The following is a 15,849-nucleotide window of genomic DNA, read 5'->3' as shown; positions in this document are numbered from 1 at the left end:
TATGTTTTGTTTCTGGCTGTCACCACACAGCCACCACAGACCACAGGCCATTTTTTTTTTTAAAGTAGTACTCGGGTACAATAATGTGTTATTGTATGAATTTATTATCATGAGTATTTGGTTCTTAAATTAACCCTTTTAAAAATATTTAAAGTTATTATTCTGTTTATTATATTTTCTGTTTATTTAGTGGTATTTTTATTTATACTCAAATGAAATTTTAATCAAAAATGTTTTAAGTATTTCCAAATATTTGTAGATATGCTGGATTTCCTCATTTATTTAGATCTAAATTTTGTTTCAACAGAGAGGGAAAACATTTTTGAGAAGGATATGAAAGTCTAAGTACCTGTAAATACAGGGATCATGACCTGTCAGTGGTTTAAGTGGCCACTCTACACTTGAATGTTGCACAGTGTGTGAAGTGGCATTGAAGAAGATTGTACTGTGGTATTTAAAAACTGTAAAAAGAGGTTCCAGTGTCCATGTTTTTAATTTGCCTTTACCTTTTAATTATTATATTATTCCTCTCACTAGGTGTACAAGAAAAGCTGGGCATCATGAACGGCGGCGCGGTGTATGCAGTATTCCCGTACGCCGCCCACGAGACTGACGAGCTCTCCTTCGCGGCAGGAGCCAGGCTAGGAGTTCTCCGCAAGGGGGACGACGCGGAGAGAGAATGGTGGTGGACTCACAACTCCAACGGGCAAGAGGGATATGTTCCGCGCAACTTGCTCGGGGTAAATATCACATATCTTTGTATATTTTCAGCCGATTACAGCACAGAACATCGAGGCTTGAAAAAAATCTTATTTTATTATTGCGATTTTACCGGGAATCGAACCCGGAATCCTCCATATGCGAGTCAAGTGTTTTACTCATAAACTGCATATTGTTGGGATAGTGTCTGCCTCAAATAGTTCAAACATTTGCAAACCAATGTGATCATGATGGACATTACAATGCAATATTTCGTAGTTCCTGGACTGGAAGCTGAAACGTAAGACTGCCTGACTGACAGATCATTTTGCCTTCAATAAGATGTTCATGTAACGAAAGATATACTGTGATAGTATTAATGCAATGCCCCATAGGGCATTGATATGATCATCATCTTTCATTGGACATATCCAATGAAAGATGATGATCATATCAAAGCAGGCATGTATTTCAACAGAGATTAATAATATGGACAAAAGGCTTATGATCTGTCATTCGCTGGTTTCAAAGACTCCAACATCAATCCATCATCAAATTTGAACTAATCTTGGATAAATACATAAATCCGTTGATGAATGCTTTTATGTATGTAATTTTTTAATTAATTTTCATAATACTAGCGTTGTGTATAAATGGTATCATTTAAGGAGTTTTCTACTGAAATTATACTAAGTTTTGTTATTGTCACCATAGTTGTTTAATCTATACATGGACAACTGTATGAAAGAGATAGAATGTATGGGTATTGGAGCAAAAATTGATAATTTTTCAGTAAGCTGCTTGTTGTATGCTGATGATGCAGTTCTGTTAGCAAGCAGCAAGGATGATTTGCAGCTAAAAGTCTCTAGAATGTATGATGTATGCCTGGAAAGCGAATTGGCGATGAACGAAAGTTAGTCAAAAGTTATGGTATTTAAAAGGGATAGTGAGGTTACTGACTGCATAATAAATGTAAATAACGAATGTCTCTTACAAGTATAAGAATTTGTGTATCTGGGAAGCATGTTTTCAAGAGATGGAAGAGTAGAAAAAGATGTTGAAAGGAGAGTGAATGCGGGCAACATAATGAACGGAGCACTAAGCACAGTAATTGCTAATACAAATATGTCAATCGAAACTAAACTGGCAGCGCTCAGCGGAGTTTTAGTCCTAACACTTATGTATGGAAGTAAAACATGGAACTGGCAGAGGAAGGATGAAAGCCGAGTGAACGCGGTTGAAATGCGATCTCTTAAACGAATGTATGGGAAATCAATGTATAGAGTTACGAATGATAAAATCAGGCGAGAGTATAATTCTGAGTCAACTATAGTTGATAAGATTAAGAAAGGGTCTCTGAGATGGTTTGGTCACGTAGAACGAATGGACGACGAAAGAATGGTAAAACAAGTATATATGGCGAAAATGAACGGTAACGTGAGACGAGGACGACCAAGGAAGACGTGGATCAGATAAACCAAAATCTTAAGTCTGGTTATGTCAAAAGCAGACAGAACCAAAGGGCATGTATGACAAGATGTATGAATGTGGAAGAAGCTATGAATGTATGGCAGGATAGACGTGTGTGGCGGTCCATTCTCTCTGCCTACCCCTACGGTGAAACGCCGTGATGGTAATTGTAGCAGTAGTAGTTTGTTATTGCATTTTGTTAGAATGGCAACTTTAAACACTTTTTTAAAAATACCTTCAATATTGGACATGGAGAGTCGCACTTATATTTGGTTTGCATATTGAATTCAAATTCTGTATGTCCTGTTTGTATAGAAATTATGTTTCTTATTATTTCTTATTATTCTTATGAGTTTGTATATTTTATAACTTAGAACTAATTTATTGTTTCTGTTTTTATTCCAGCTGTATCCTAGAGTCACACCGAAAGTTGAACAATGAAATCATCTACCACAGAAATAATTGTTATTTTTATCTATTGACTCGAGTTGGGGAACATTTTATCATAAAGTTTGAACTTATCCAAAATAATAATAAAATTCATATTCTCTCTTGTCTTTAAATAAGTAGGGAATATTTTTTATCTACTGATGTAAAATTGTACATAAAATATAATGATCTGAAACATGATAGTTTTAGAATTTGACAAAATGATTGGGAATGTTTCTTAACCCTGGCCGATATTTGTAAATGTGTTGCTTTATTTTTATATATTTATGTGACTGTAAATGCTATAAAAAATAAAATAAACTGTAAAAATTTTCAAATAACAATAAGTGATGATTTTATTGATCTGTAAAGTTATTATTTATGACCGTTGAATTATTTCCGTCGTGATGGAGGTTGGAGGGAAAAGATGATTATTCCACCGTGATCATGATGAGGGTGAAAGTTGATTGTAATATTGGATGAACTCAGGTTTTATTTAAAACATAAGAATTGTAATATGAATGTAATTTTATCTTTAAAATTGTTATTTCTATTTAACATTGGATAGATAAATCTTAATAAAATGACAATACCAAGAAATATAATCACGCTGTTTCATTACATTACCATCTAATCATCATCAGGAGTAATAAATAATATCTTCTTTTTATTTTCAATATTTATTTATTTATTTATTTATTTATTTACGGACAAAGTCCATTATAAACATTACAATTAAAAGAAATTTTTACAAAGGAATAAAAAAATATAAGGAACAGAAATAAGCAGCAAAGACAGATGATAGATTTTTTAGATTAAGTAAAAAGCATAGGCTAACTATACAGATTCTTTATATTACGAATACATCACAATTTTTCAGGTATTTTAATATATCAGGTATCTGCATAATATAATGCAAATTTATATAAAGATCATTATACCAAAAATAAATATTCTTAAGAGGTGTTTTCTTCTAATATATTTTTTAAAGCATTATTTTTCATCATCATTTCTCTGTTCTGATGGGCTATTTATACCATAAGAATTGTGTGTTTTTTCATTTGCATTATCTGATTCCGGCTGCTCATTTATTTCTGAGGCGGATGGTTGAACATCACTCGAGTTATCTGTTGCGTTGACATGTTCCGCTTCACTTCTTCCATAAGCGCAGTGAAGTTCATCGAGTCTCGAACAAATCTCAACACTTCTTGTTGACGTATTTGATACTTTATTGACTAACGATTTAGCTTGTTCTTCCATTATTCTGAATCTCTCATCTCTCGCTGCAAATCTACTCTCATAATCGGATATACCGGATGATCCTGGAACAGAAGAGTCGGTGTTTTGTGTAATATTTGATATTTCATCTTTTATAACGGTGTCAGATGGAACACTTTCAAAACCGGTTTCTGTAACAATAATGTAGTTGTCTCCGGGGATTCCATCTTGCGAATGTTGTTCTATACATCCATTATCTGTCTGGGCCAATTCTTCTTTTACTATATTTTCATTACTTTCAGGATTTAATCTATCATTAGCATTATCAGTTACCGTACTTGAAGTAGAAGGTTGATCTGCCCCTCCCGCACCTCCATATTGATTATGTAACTCCTCTAGTCTATTACATAGCTGAACACCTTTACTATTAGTTTTTGTTACTTTATGGACGAGCACATAGCATTGCTCTTCTAACTTCTTTAGTCTCACAGCCCGAGCTGCCAAAACATCATCATAGCATGTGCTGTTACTTCTTGTTGGAGAAACTGCGACTTCTGATTCGTCTTGATTGTTTGTAGCCTCTTCTTCACTCGCTTCATCATTCTTCGATAGTATTTCTGAGACTGACTGGTCTTCTGCATCTGCCAAATTAGCTTGAGTTTCACAGTCACTCTGTGTTACATCTGTGCTAGTTGCATCGATACCTCCTTCTTCATCATCCTGTAATACATCGGAGTCAACGGTCTCATCGTTCATTGTGAGCCTTGTTTTATCAGATCCGCTTAAATCGGGACTTTTTGCCTTTTTTTTCAAACGCTTCCTTTCGGATATTTTCTCACTATCCGAAGTGTCCGAATCTTCATCACTCGCCCTCCCGTCGCTGTATCCACTTTCCGCAGAGTTATTAATCGAATCTGTAGATTTCAGTTTGCGACTAGCAAATTCGATTCTCAGTTTATCCCATTCTATTTGCGTCTCTGAATTCTTCTGCTTCGCTCTGTCCCATTTTTCTTTACAAAACTCGAGCTCTTCCTTGAGCTCGGTGAGCAATTTCCTTTTCTGCTGCAGTTCGTACCGTAGAATCTTCTCGTGCGTATGAATCTGCTGGTGTTGTCTTTCCATCCTCCCCACGACGTGCCAAGTTTTACCCAGTTCCGAGCTCACCAAACCGAGTCGTCTTCCTTGATCTTGCAGTCTGCTTTCTAAATGGGAATTTAGTTGCTTCAGGCGATTCATCTCCTTTTGTAAAGATTTTTTCTCCAAAATCAAATCCTAAAAATAATAGAAGAAACTCGCTGTAAATATTTTCATTATCATGTTTCAAAAAAGACATTCGATTGATTTAAATGAGAACAAATGAGATTTTTTAGTATTTCTGTGACTCCTCAACATGCAAATGATCCACGAGATGGAATTTTCAACAAAGCTTCTATTAGCTTACTTATAAAATGCACACCTACCTGATTATTCATGAGACAAAAAATTGAAATTTACCTTTAAACGAATGTAAGTTTTACTAACACTCGGCACCATCCTGGGTCCAGAGGGGGTCTCTACTGACTTGTAGCAGCTGTGAGCCGACTTTTCGGAGATCTCCGACACTACCAGAGGAGGACCAGACTGGTGGCTCAACAGTTCCATGAGAACTCGCCACACCTTAGGAAGATTACCCACTATTTCCTTAGCCGATGTTACTGACTTGGGGGATGATGATACTGCAGAATCTATAAAAAAAAAAACAAATTTTGACATACGTATAACTTCTTTTTTCTATTTAGACTAAAATGTGATCATTAAAGTAAATAATGTTTAATATTGTTATAATTTAATTCCAGCTTTACAATTTTAATATTCCATAATTGCTTTTTCCTTACATAACTTTTTCCATATTTATAATCTGTGGTATGAACCCACTTTGATTCTTTACAAATAGGCGCATTATAGCCTTACCAACTGGTTCTCATGTACTTTGTTAATCATTGTACTTGTTGTTCTGTCTTTCACAGTTACAGCTTTTTCTCATCACATACGACAACGTTTTTCAGAGTAGCGTCGTGACGCTACTCTGACGTGTCTTATCACAATAAAGGTGCATTATAAAATTAAGGCAATTACCCATCAATAGAAATGTCTTTTTTTACGCTTGTAAAGGGTCTACTTGATTGTACGTTTTTGGAATCTCTATTGAGCTTGAAAACATTACTGAAATTAATCGGTTGTTTCTGTGATTAAAGTGGATTTCAATTTGAACCTATTATTATTTATTTTGCAACACTCTTCATCATAGGCTTGAGGTAAGTTTTACAAAAAAAGTGAACACCTTGACATTACAAGAGTATTTGTTTACCTTCGGAAGTTTCAGCTCCTTTGCTCAGCGTACTTTCCTCTTCTTGATTCGAAGGCAACTCGGAAGCATCCACTTGGTTGACCAGATCTAGAATAAGTTTGGGCAGAGCTGAAGCCGTCTCGCTACAATCCTCTCGGACTACCATGTCCTGGAGAAGGTCGTGATTTTCTTCTAATTTTAACAAAAGCTTATCCAGGTCTTGGTTATTGTTGTACCCGAGGAGCATTTGTGAGAAAAGCTGGAAAAAAAATTGGAATTGAAAATCATCATGATAAATTCTGATTTTCATCAATAAAAATCCTTAAAATCGAGTTGAGATAAGTCAGCCTCGTTGTGTAGTGGTTGGCACGTTTGCCTAACATTCTTGGGGTCCTGGGTTCGAACCCCACCTGCAAGGAATCGATTCCTTGCAGGGTGGTCGTGAAATATTAGATTTTAAAGGTTTTTTAAAATGCAATTTTTCATTGTTCCTGGATCAGTCAAGCCTGTACCAGCACTTGAAGTGTGGGACTGATACATGTAATAGGTGATTAAAATACTCTGCATTTGGTTTACAAATCTGCATTTGTGACTGCTCACTGGGTGTACTGAATCCCCATCCCCAACGATGATAATTTTTAATCTCGACATTTTTGGGTATCGCACTATAGACCTCATATCGCACCCCTCCCCCCCTCCCCGTCAAGGGTGCCATTGGTTTAAAAAAACTATGTTTTGAGGTAAGTTCATAGAATTTGGAATGTAGCACTGTGCCTGTAACTACCTTAGTTAAAAAGTTCATTAAAACCGCATACGAGTGCATGGCTCTCTAACAAGATAGTCATAAGTCATAACATATTTATTAAGTGTGTCGAAATTAACAATTAATGATATTTATGTATTACGGTATAATTATATTGTGTAGGTAGGTACATTGTTTGGTTAAATAGGTAGGTAATGGTTAAAACATGAAAATGTCAAAATCTTCAATGTCGTTTTTCTCAGCTTGACGTATTTAGAATAGGTAAATACTTATCACGTAGGTACGAATACCGATAAAAATACATGAAACGGATTTAGAAAAGTTAATTGTAATTTCAAAATCAATATGGATATTGTGGAGAAATGCTTTCATATAAGTATAACTTTAAAAATTAAAATATAAAAAAATATCTCACTAGAAAAACGCTACATGTTTGGCATTGATTGTTGTGATTCGTGACGATGTTCTATAAAAATTTGAATGGCGAATCATGAGGCATGGCATCCAAAGAACTAAATTTAAAATAAACATGAATCGTGACATATTAGGGGCGTGGCCAATGCAATGACTGTTTTTGCGGGAATTCAAAATTACAAATGTGCGAAATATGAATATTTTGCATCGAAAAAATCATTCAACATAAAGAAAACGATTAAAATTAATTAACCTCGTATTATATGTATTTTAAAAATAATTTACTTGATTAATCACAGTCATTTCGGACTGAAGTCCTTTAGACTCTGCTTTAGAGAATCCAAGTTGACTCTCCATTGTCCTAATAGTTTCGTCCTTCTCAGACAGCTGCTTGACAAGTTCCTCAATTTGGGCTTCAAACTCTGTGCATCTAAAAAGAACATTACATACAGGCAATTAGTATTGTTTCTATAGAGATAGAGAGCTGGTACCCTCGCTAAATCGAGATATTGCCAAATTATTTTAACACCGGTCAAAAAACTACGAACGAATTTTTTTGGAAATCTAAAGCAAATATTACAAATTATTATATGTGAGAGATATAATTATATTTTCATATCTCGAGAAGAAGGGGAAGAGAATTCGAGAGGTCACACGCGAAGTAATTTCAAAAATACAAAACATAAAAATAAATTTGGCTTAGTTTAATAGTATATTAACAAATAATAAATAAAAAAAACCATTGATCTTTCCTCTTCTCTGTCAATTACGTAAATGAAGCTATTGTTTTTGCGAGTGATGTTTTAATCCAGTTAAACAATGAACATTACGCGGATTCATATATAAAATTTAATTTAGAAACATAATATTATCCTTGTTGTCTTAAGACTGTATCCATTTTCATGTTTGTTGATGAATTTAGATATTCATCATATTACTTAGTAACTAATTGACAAAATTAAATATTAAATGGAGCGATCTTCTACACCTAGCAGTATTTAAAAAAAAAAAAAAAAAAGTGTTAAAAATATTGATTCGTCGTTTTTTTGTCATTCAGTAAAGCATTCACCATAGTATTCCAACAAATTTCGAGGGTATAATAATATCTACTAGAGAAATATAAATTAAAAGTTGCATCGGAGCGAAATTCGGACTTAGGGACCACAATCCGAATCGAGTAAAGATAGAATTTAGCAACAACTGACTTCAATTATTGTAATTATTGCTATCCAGTAACAAACTCATTTGTTATAATCTAATATGTAATGTTAATTAGACTAACTTGTGAGATATCTCAGTAACAATGGACAAACGTGTGAATTGTCAACTTAGTAAATTATGACTTTTATCAAGTCTTGTGAGTTGTTATGTTAGACATAAAAGACTAACTTGTTAAGTCGGCTTTCAGCCAAGATCTTCTGCTCGTCCAGCTCCCGCAATAGTCCGTGCCTGGTGACCTCAGCAGCTCTCGCCCTCTCCTCGTAAAGCACCCTCAAGTTCCGAATATTCTGCAGCTGTCTCTCATACTCCTGTTTCAGGTCATCAGACAACGTCCTCATCTCTCTGTCCGCCAAAGATTGTTCTATTTCGGACAGCTTAGATTTCAACTGGAAACAATCGATTTGCAAACTTATTTTATAACTGTTAATATAAATTAAAAGAAAGAAACAGAGATGTTTAAACATTGGTACACTATATTCCAGCGCCATTAATCTCTAGACAAGATAACGTTGAGTTGTAACAAAATAAATAAATTAGATTAATTGTTTTAAGAATCAATTATTTAAAAAATGTTAATGACTCAATAGTGTAATCTTTATTACAATATGGTGTTGTTGGATGGGGTGGTACATATGCCAATATATTAAACCCCCTTAAAATATTGCACATATTAATCATCAAAGTATTTTTAAAGAAGCTCTCAACATAAAATACGGAAAATCGATATAAATTATTTAAAGTTCATACAATAGACACTTTTTGTGTAATTTTTTTTTTAATTTACAAAAACGAAAAAATAAATGAATAAGTTAATCGGATACCAAAATAATATCTAAATTCCTGAATTCCACATAAGTCATGGTCAAAGTTTTGTTTTCAAAGGAATAAAAAATTATAACAATCTCCCCAATGAACTAAAAATTATTAAAACTAATGTATCACTTAAGAAATTTAAAGTAAATTAAAAATAATTAATCCCCCGTAAAAACAGCATTCTATTTTAATTCGTATTTACTGTATTATTATTTTCTGTTATTCTCTTTATTTAGTAATTTTTATTCTCATGTATATTCGAAAGTATATAAGAGTATAACTTGTGCTGGAAAAACGGAAATGGAAAAATGGAAATCGAGTTGTGGTAGAGTGGGATTTGAGCCTCGGACCTTTAGCCCGTGAGTAGACTCACTACCGTTGTACTATTGTAAGCCCTTGAGGTGATTTTCACAAAAATGGCGCTATATAAATTATCTAAACATTATTATTATTATAATAAAATTAATAAAACAACTTTGTTTTTAACCACTAATTTTTATTTTTCACCGACCGGTTTCAAAGCAAACAAGCTTCTATGTCAAGGTTTACGTAACTAATCAATTGATTCCTTTTTATTTTATTTCTATCATGTTCACTAAATACTACACAAGGACCCAATAATCAAGTGTTTTTTTCCTTACACGGGTAGTAATCTGATATCATTATTTTCGAAGTAAGCCAGGAGAGGACTAAAAGAAATATTGTTTATTAATAAATATAGGAATCAATTCATTAGTTACGTAAACCTTGACAAAGAAGCTTGTTTGCTTTGAAACCGGTCGGTGAAAAATAAAAATTAGTGGTTAAAAACAAAGTTGTTTTATTTATTTTATTATAATGAATAACCACAAAGTTAGTGCTTCAAATATAAACTTTATATTATTATTATTATTAATACTACCACGGGACCACAACCCGGTTTTAATAATTAATATATAAATAATAATAAAATCAATTAGGACACGATTATAATACAAGTACCTACTTTTTTAGTATAATCGTTATTTATTGAACGGCTTACGCCTTTAACTAAACAAAAAAAACATAATTTAAAAAAATCAAATTACTTAGTATATATGTATGTACAAAAGGTACAAAAAAAATTTGTCAATGAAATTATTTTTTTAAAAATTTAAAAATTTTATTGACAGGAAAAAAAATTCAAATTGTAAAAAATATGTAACAGGTGACTCGAGTAGTACTCGAGAATATAACATATTTTCGTGAAAAAATATATTTTTAAAAAATTCCTGGTAATATAATACGAATATAGGATATGAACAAGATGTTTTTGTTTTATTTTTGAGCATTTGTAGGTATTTATTACACTAAAAAAAACATTTCACTAATGAAATTGATTATCTACATTCTTCAGTTTATTTTGTGGAAAAAAGGTGCATTGAAAGTAAACATTCAAATACATTTAAGTTTAACACGTTGATAGTTGAATTATTTTTTTGATAACTAAACAGCGACTTGCATAAAACATATTGTATCTATATAATATTCTTCTTTACGCATTTTTTTAAATATGTTTTTTATGTATATTTGAAGCACTAACTTTGTGGTTATTCATTATAATCAATCAAAACCACTTTTTTTTCCAAGTTGTTTTATTTGATTTTGAATTGTAATTTTTAACTATTTAAACTCCAAATAAACAGCTTATTTGTACCAAAATAAATCAATAATGCACTCATTTCATTAAATAAATGACTATCGGAAGGAAAACCACACCGTAACCGGAATCCTTTATGGCGCAGAAAATAACTGATTGTCTCGGGCGCGAGAAACATGTTTATTTTCAACGTAAAAAGACAAACGCATCACACCTTGTTTGTAAACAACGTTTAGAACGTACGAGTGATACCGACAGTAAAACGTGACAAACGATACTAGACCTGAGCCAGCTGATTTTCCCGGATGTCGAGCATTTCCTTGCTGACTCTCTTGACTTCCTTCAGGGCACTAATCTGGTTCTTGATTTCGAAGTTCTCTTTGTTCAGCAGCGCGGTCTCCGCATTGGCAGACTGCAGGGCGCAGTTTGCCTCGCATAAATCTTTCCTCAGCTGTCTGTTCTGTTCTCTCACTATCTTCAACTGTTCCTGTAGCTCAGTAGTAGCACGTGTAGTGTAATTGATTTCCCCTGTTGTAGTTTGAAGTTGGCCGATACTAGATTCGCCGTTATTTGTAGCTATCAGTGCGCGCAGTGCGGTATTTTCGGCTACCGCTTCCTCCCGCGAGCGTCTTTCTTCTTTCAGCTCCGCTCTCAAAGCTTCCATTTCGTTAGATTTCTCCGCTATCAGCTTGCTCCGAGCTTTTCTTTTCAGCGCCAACTCCTTCCTGAAATTCTCGAGTTCTTTCGCTTTCTCCGGACTCAGCGTTCTGGTGATTATCTTCTCCCTCGATACATCCGTGTCACTATCGGCGAAATAGTTTTCCGGGTTGATGTCGTCACCGCGAGCCTCGCTAATCGGTGTCACCGGGTTGAACGTTTCGCTCGAGTTCAAAATCGCTTTTCTGTGTTCCGCGGAATGCCACCATCCGAGACCCGAGCCTTGGACAGTACTAATAACATTTCCCATTGCGAATCGAATATATAGGGTTGTATTTTCACTTTGTTCAAGAATGGAGCTTAGTATGCATCACAAAAGAACGATTTCTTTACACTGAGCGCGCGAGTCAGAGAGCGATCGCCGCTCGAAGATTTTATTTATAGACTTTTCGTCAGAACAGACGTGAGTCGCCGTTCGGCGCGATTCATTGAACTGCCGCGAAGCTGTCCGATGAGTTCGGGTTCGGCCACTACTACGTCACGACGTAGGTCCGAGGGTGCCCCGTAGTCGGGGCCCGGGAGCCCGCGGCGAGGGCCGGAGTCCGCTGGAGCCGAGGGCGTCGCCCCGCGGTGCTGCCAAGAGACGATTCCGAGAATTACTTCCTTTTCCCGCCATAACATATTTCGATCAGAATTGCTCATTATAATTATTTTGAATTTATATTTGTAACACGCTATATTTGTTGCCTCAGACTGCGTACGACTTAAATTATTGTAGACACGTGTACGCTGTAATTTTCCACGCATTTTCAACAAAGAACACTTATTTATAATTAGATGTTCCACTCTATTTCAATTAATACGGAAGCTTTTATTATTAGTATAATGCAATCATAGTTGATTGTAGAATCACCCCCAACTTATTACGACAGACTCGCGATGTCCGATGTTGTTACATCTTTAAAAAAAACGTGCCTAGGTATTTCTTTAAATCAAAGCGAGGCATATTATTCAACAATTTAAACAGACTAATAACGCATTTTCAATCATCTTACCAGTAACGTAATACAAAAAAACACAAGTTTCTTTGTAATAGGAAATAGTGAAACTACTTATTCATACATTACGTATTTGAAAATATTAATTTATGCATTCATAATAGTTTCATACAATGTAATTTTATAAACGTAACCATCAAATTATTATTATGATGTGTATGAACAAAAATCTATGCACTTAATTTTTTATTTTTTTTAAATAAATGAATTTTCCTTTCGTGGTCAATGTCTTGTTTTTTCGGAGAATTTCTTGATTTTTATGCCTAATCGGATGTTTCAGATAAGTAAACGGTTTTTTATAACTTAAATTTTGGAATAATTTTCACGTAACTATAATTTTAAAAAAATCATTTTTTATTATATTCCGCTTACGTTTTTAATTTTTGAACCCATGACTGGATTTCGTCGTAACCGCGATGTCGGTCACGACAAAATCCGGTCACAGGTGAAAATAAAATAAAAGTGTAAAATCGAAAAACAACAACATCGAAGCCCTTGTTAAAGATGCAAAATTGAGCTACATGATCGCCTTCGGGGGAACCGGTAACAAGACAGACATAACAAGAATACAAAGACAACCAAATAAAATAATTAAACCAACATACAACTGAACGTTGTTATGCAGAAAGCAGCCAGTCCACAATTTTGAAAAAAGTTATATTTACGTTATCGGGTGCAGTAAGGTCGATTCTATGTTTTGATTAAAACAACCAAACCACTTTGATACAAAAAACTGTAAAAATCACCTTCTGAAAATGGTGTCGATCGCAAAAACGGTATTTCTCAATTTGCAGAAAACACTCACAGCGATAGAAAAATCTTAAGGTCCATTAAAAAGTACTAAAACTGCTTAAATAAATAATTAAGTTCTTATTTGAAATTTATAAATAACTCATATTTTCATTGTTTATCATTTGTTAAAGTCAAAAACATTCCAACTGTTTTGTAGATTTGATCATTAGCTCTTTTCACAAAGGTGATAATATCTCAGTTTCACTTTTTTATGTCTGGCTGTTTCTGCATAACTACGTTCAACTTATCCTACCTGACCCATACAAAGAAACACATCAGTTTGACCTAAAATACTTGGAAACATGCAAGATGACGTCATATTAACCAAAAATCTTATTAGTAATATTTATCTTTTAGCTTACGAGAAGGCCTGTAATTGGATTTTAATATATAATTTAACCGACACTGTAATTAATAAATATTGTAATCTGTTGGCTTTCCAAAATAAAATAAAATAAAATAAAAATAAAAAAATGCTGACGTACTCAAATATAATACCAGACAACGACAACACTATCGGAATAAATTGGTTGGTTGGAAGAAATTAATTGGTTGGTTGGAAGAAATTGCCATTTGGCAATAAGCCCGCCAATGTACAAATAACATTATGTACAAAAAGTTAAATAAATAAATAAATAAAAAAAGCAAAGACAAAACTAGGACAGTCAAAAATACTATACTATTACAATGAAACTACGTCACCTACACTACCTTCCCACTTGAAAAATTACACTGGAGAAAATTTTTGAATCAATCTGAAAAAGCACACGATGACTATATTAACCAGACGAGACATATCATGACTCGTCATCAAAAGCTCGATAGCACTGGGTGGGCCTTGGCTGAATCCAGAAGTCTCCTCCACTCTTGCCAGCCTGCTGCCCTTTCTCTCCAGTTCCTCGCTTCCAACATTGTCATATATGCGCTGATGCAGTCCTTTCATCGCATTTGGGCATTCCCCTAGTCTTCGTCGTCCTTGTGGCACAGAGAGAGTTAGGCGTTTTATGGGGTTTTCGTCGTCCATTCTAATTAAATGGCCAGCCCACCTCAAGGGTCCCACCTTGATGGAGTTGATCACATCGTTCTTATAGCTCTCTATTGTAGCGACGACGCCAATGGCTGTTTTCTCTCACAGGGCCATAGATAACTCTGAGGATTCTTCTTTCGAAAGCTGCAATGCATATAACGTGACTAGACCTTATAATATTTCTAATGTAACCCTAACGGGTTTATTAACGGGAGTTTTAGTCCCAACACTTATGTATGGAAGTGAAACGTGGCAGAGGAAGGGGATTAAAGCATGGTAAATGCGGTCGAAATGCGGTCTTTTAGACGAATGTATGGGAAATCAATGTATGACAGGGTTACGAATGAATGATGAAATCAGGCGAGAATGTGAATCTGAGTCAGGTATAATTGAAAAGATTAAAAAAGGGTCTCTGAGATGGTTTGGTCATATGTAACGAATGGCGAAACGAATGACGAAAGAATGGCAAAACAGGTATATACTCGTACATATGGCGAGAATGAACGGTAACGTAGGACGAGGATGACCAAGGAAGACGCGGCATGATCAGATAAACCAAAATCTTAAGTATCGTCATGTCAAAAGCAGGCAGAACCGAAGGCCATGTATGACAAGATGTATGAATGTGGAAGAAGCTAGAAATGTAGGCCTGGATAGACGTGCGTGGCGGTCCATTCATTCTGCCAGTAGTATGGGTAAATTGAAAAAAACAAGCCAAATGTTTGCAATACTTTGGCCTTCTGTTTACTAGACACGTACATACATATATCGTACCTACATAAATATAAACACACTGTTATATAATCCGATAGTATGGCCCATATAAATAACAGATATAATGCATGTCTACTGTACATCACTGTCTAATCAATCTCTAGACAACAGCGTTGTCAGTTGGCACGAGTTCTTCCTTGGAGTAAAAATACCGTAGAAAGTCTCCACTTAGCACGTGACTGTTAAATAGCTTCATTTCTTGTATCACATTGCGCGTTCATTGTCTAACATCATCATCATCACAAACCTGTCGACACCCGATGGGGCATAGGGCACGGCACTGGTAGACCAAATGCAATGTATTTCATCATCCGGTACATGAAGTTAAGGTGATCAGTCTCAAGTCCAGGTACCTTAGAGTAATAATATTACGACACTGGCTAATAGAGTCACCCATACCGACAAAAACCATTATATTATTATCAACCACGAGCTACAGTTTACAGCAATACAACAAGCCAGAGGTACTCGGGTCGATAATTGCAAGCGTAAACCGAAACCGTCCGTTACACGTTTGATGTTTGACTAAAAACCAAACCAAAAATTTGCAACGCTTTTGTTTTGTGCAAT

General features: G+C 34.7%; 2 protein-coding genes across 15 annotated transcripts in view; one reads left to right on the top strand and one right to left on the bottom strand.

Moving 5' to 3' along the window:
• ASPP (Ankyrin-repeat, SH3-domain, and Proline-rich-region containing Protein) overlaps positions 1 to 3,198 on the top strand; it is a 704,899-nt gene extending 701,701 nt beyond the window's left edge. For 13 of the 14 annotated variants that reach the window (XM_088232182.1, XM_088232180.1, XM_088232181.1 and 10 more), the window contains 2 exons: positions 538 to 740; positions 2,575 to 3,198. In XM_088232182.1, coding sequence (XP_088088308.1) covers positions 538 to 740; positions 2,575 to 2,610 — 239 coding nt within the window. In that variant the 3' untranslated portion in view covers positions 2,611 to 3,198. The remainder of the gene's footprint in view (positions 1 to 537; positions 741 to 2,574) is intronic. The other variant, XM_088232193.1, reaches the window with a different exon arrangement.
• A 252-nt stretch (positions 3,199 to 3,450) lies between these two features.
• Positions 3,451 to 12,024, bottom strand: LOC148277911 (uncharacterized). The gene is made up of 6 exons (XM_088232194.1): positions 11,255 to 12,024; positions 8,709 to 8,926; positions 7,605 to 7,749; positions 6,164 to 6,401; positions 5,311 to 5,540; positions 3,451 to 5,088 (listed from the first exon to the last, which is right to left on the bottom strand). The coding sequence occupies exons 1-6, from the start codon at positions 11,936 to 11,938 to the stop codon at positions 3,592 to 3,594; spliced, it is 3,012 nt and encodes a 1,003-aa protein (XP_088088320.1). The 5' UTR covers positions 11,939 to 12,024; the 3' UTR covers positions 3,451 to 3,591.
• Positions 12,025 to 15,849: the final 3,825 nt, after the last annotated feature.

The sequence above is a fragment of the Micrasema longulum genome, unplaced genomic scaffold (assembly GCF_059751315.1).
Source record: "Micrasema longulum isolate JH-2025_06_02 unplaced genomic scaffold, ASM5975131v1 h1tg000955l, whole genome shotgun sequence".
NCBI classification, from domain to species: Eukaryota; Metazoa; Arthropoda; class Insecta; order Trichoptera; family Brachycentridae; genus Micrasema; species Micrasema longulum.
Note: the sequence above shows the minus strand (reverse complement) of the source record. Positions and strands in the feature narration are given on the sequence as shown.

Excerpts from the sequence above, each read along its gene's own strand:
- LOC148277911 (XM_088232194.1), bottom strand. The coding sequence starts at position 11,938 with ATGGGAAATGTTATTAGTACTGTCCAAGGCTCGGGTCTCGGATGGTGG. Across the intron at positions 8,927-11,254 it reads GGGAAAATCAGCTGGCTCAG|TTGAAATCTAAGCTGTCCGA; the intron begins GTCTAGTATCGT and ends GATTGTTTCCAG. Across the intron at positions 7,750-8,708 it reads GCTGAAAGCCGACTTAACAA|ATGCACAGAGTTTGAAGCCC; the intron begins GTTAGTCTTTTA and ends TGTTCTTTTTAG.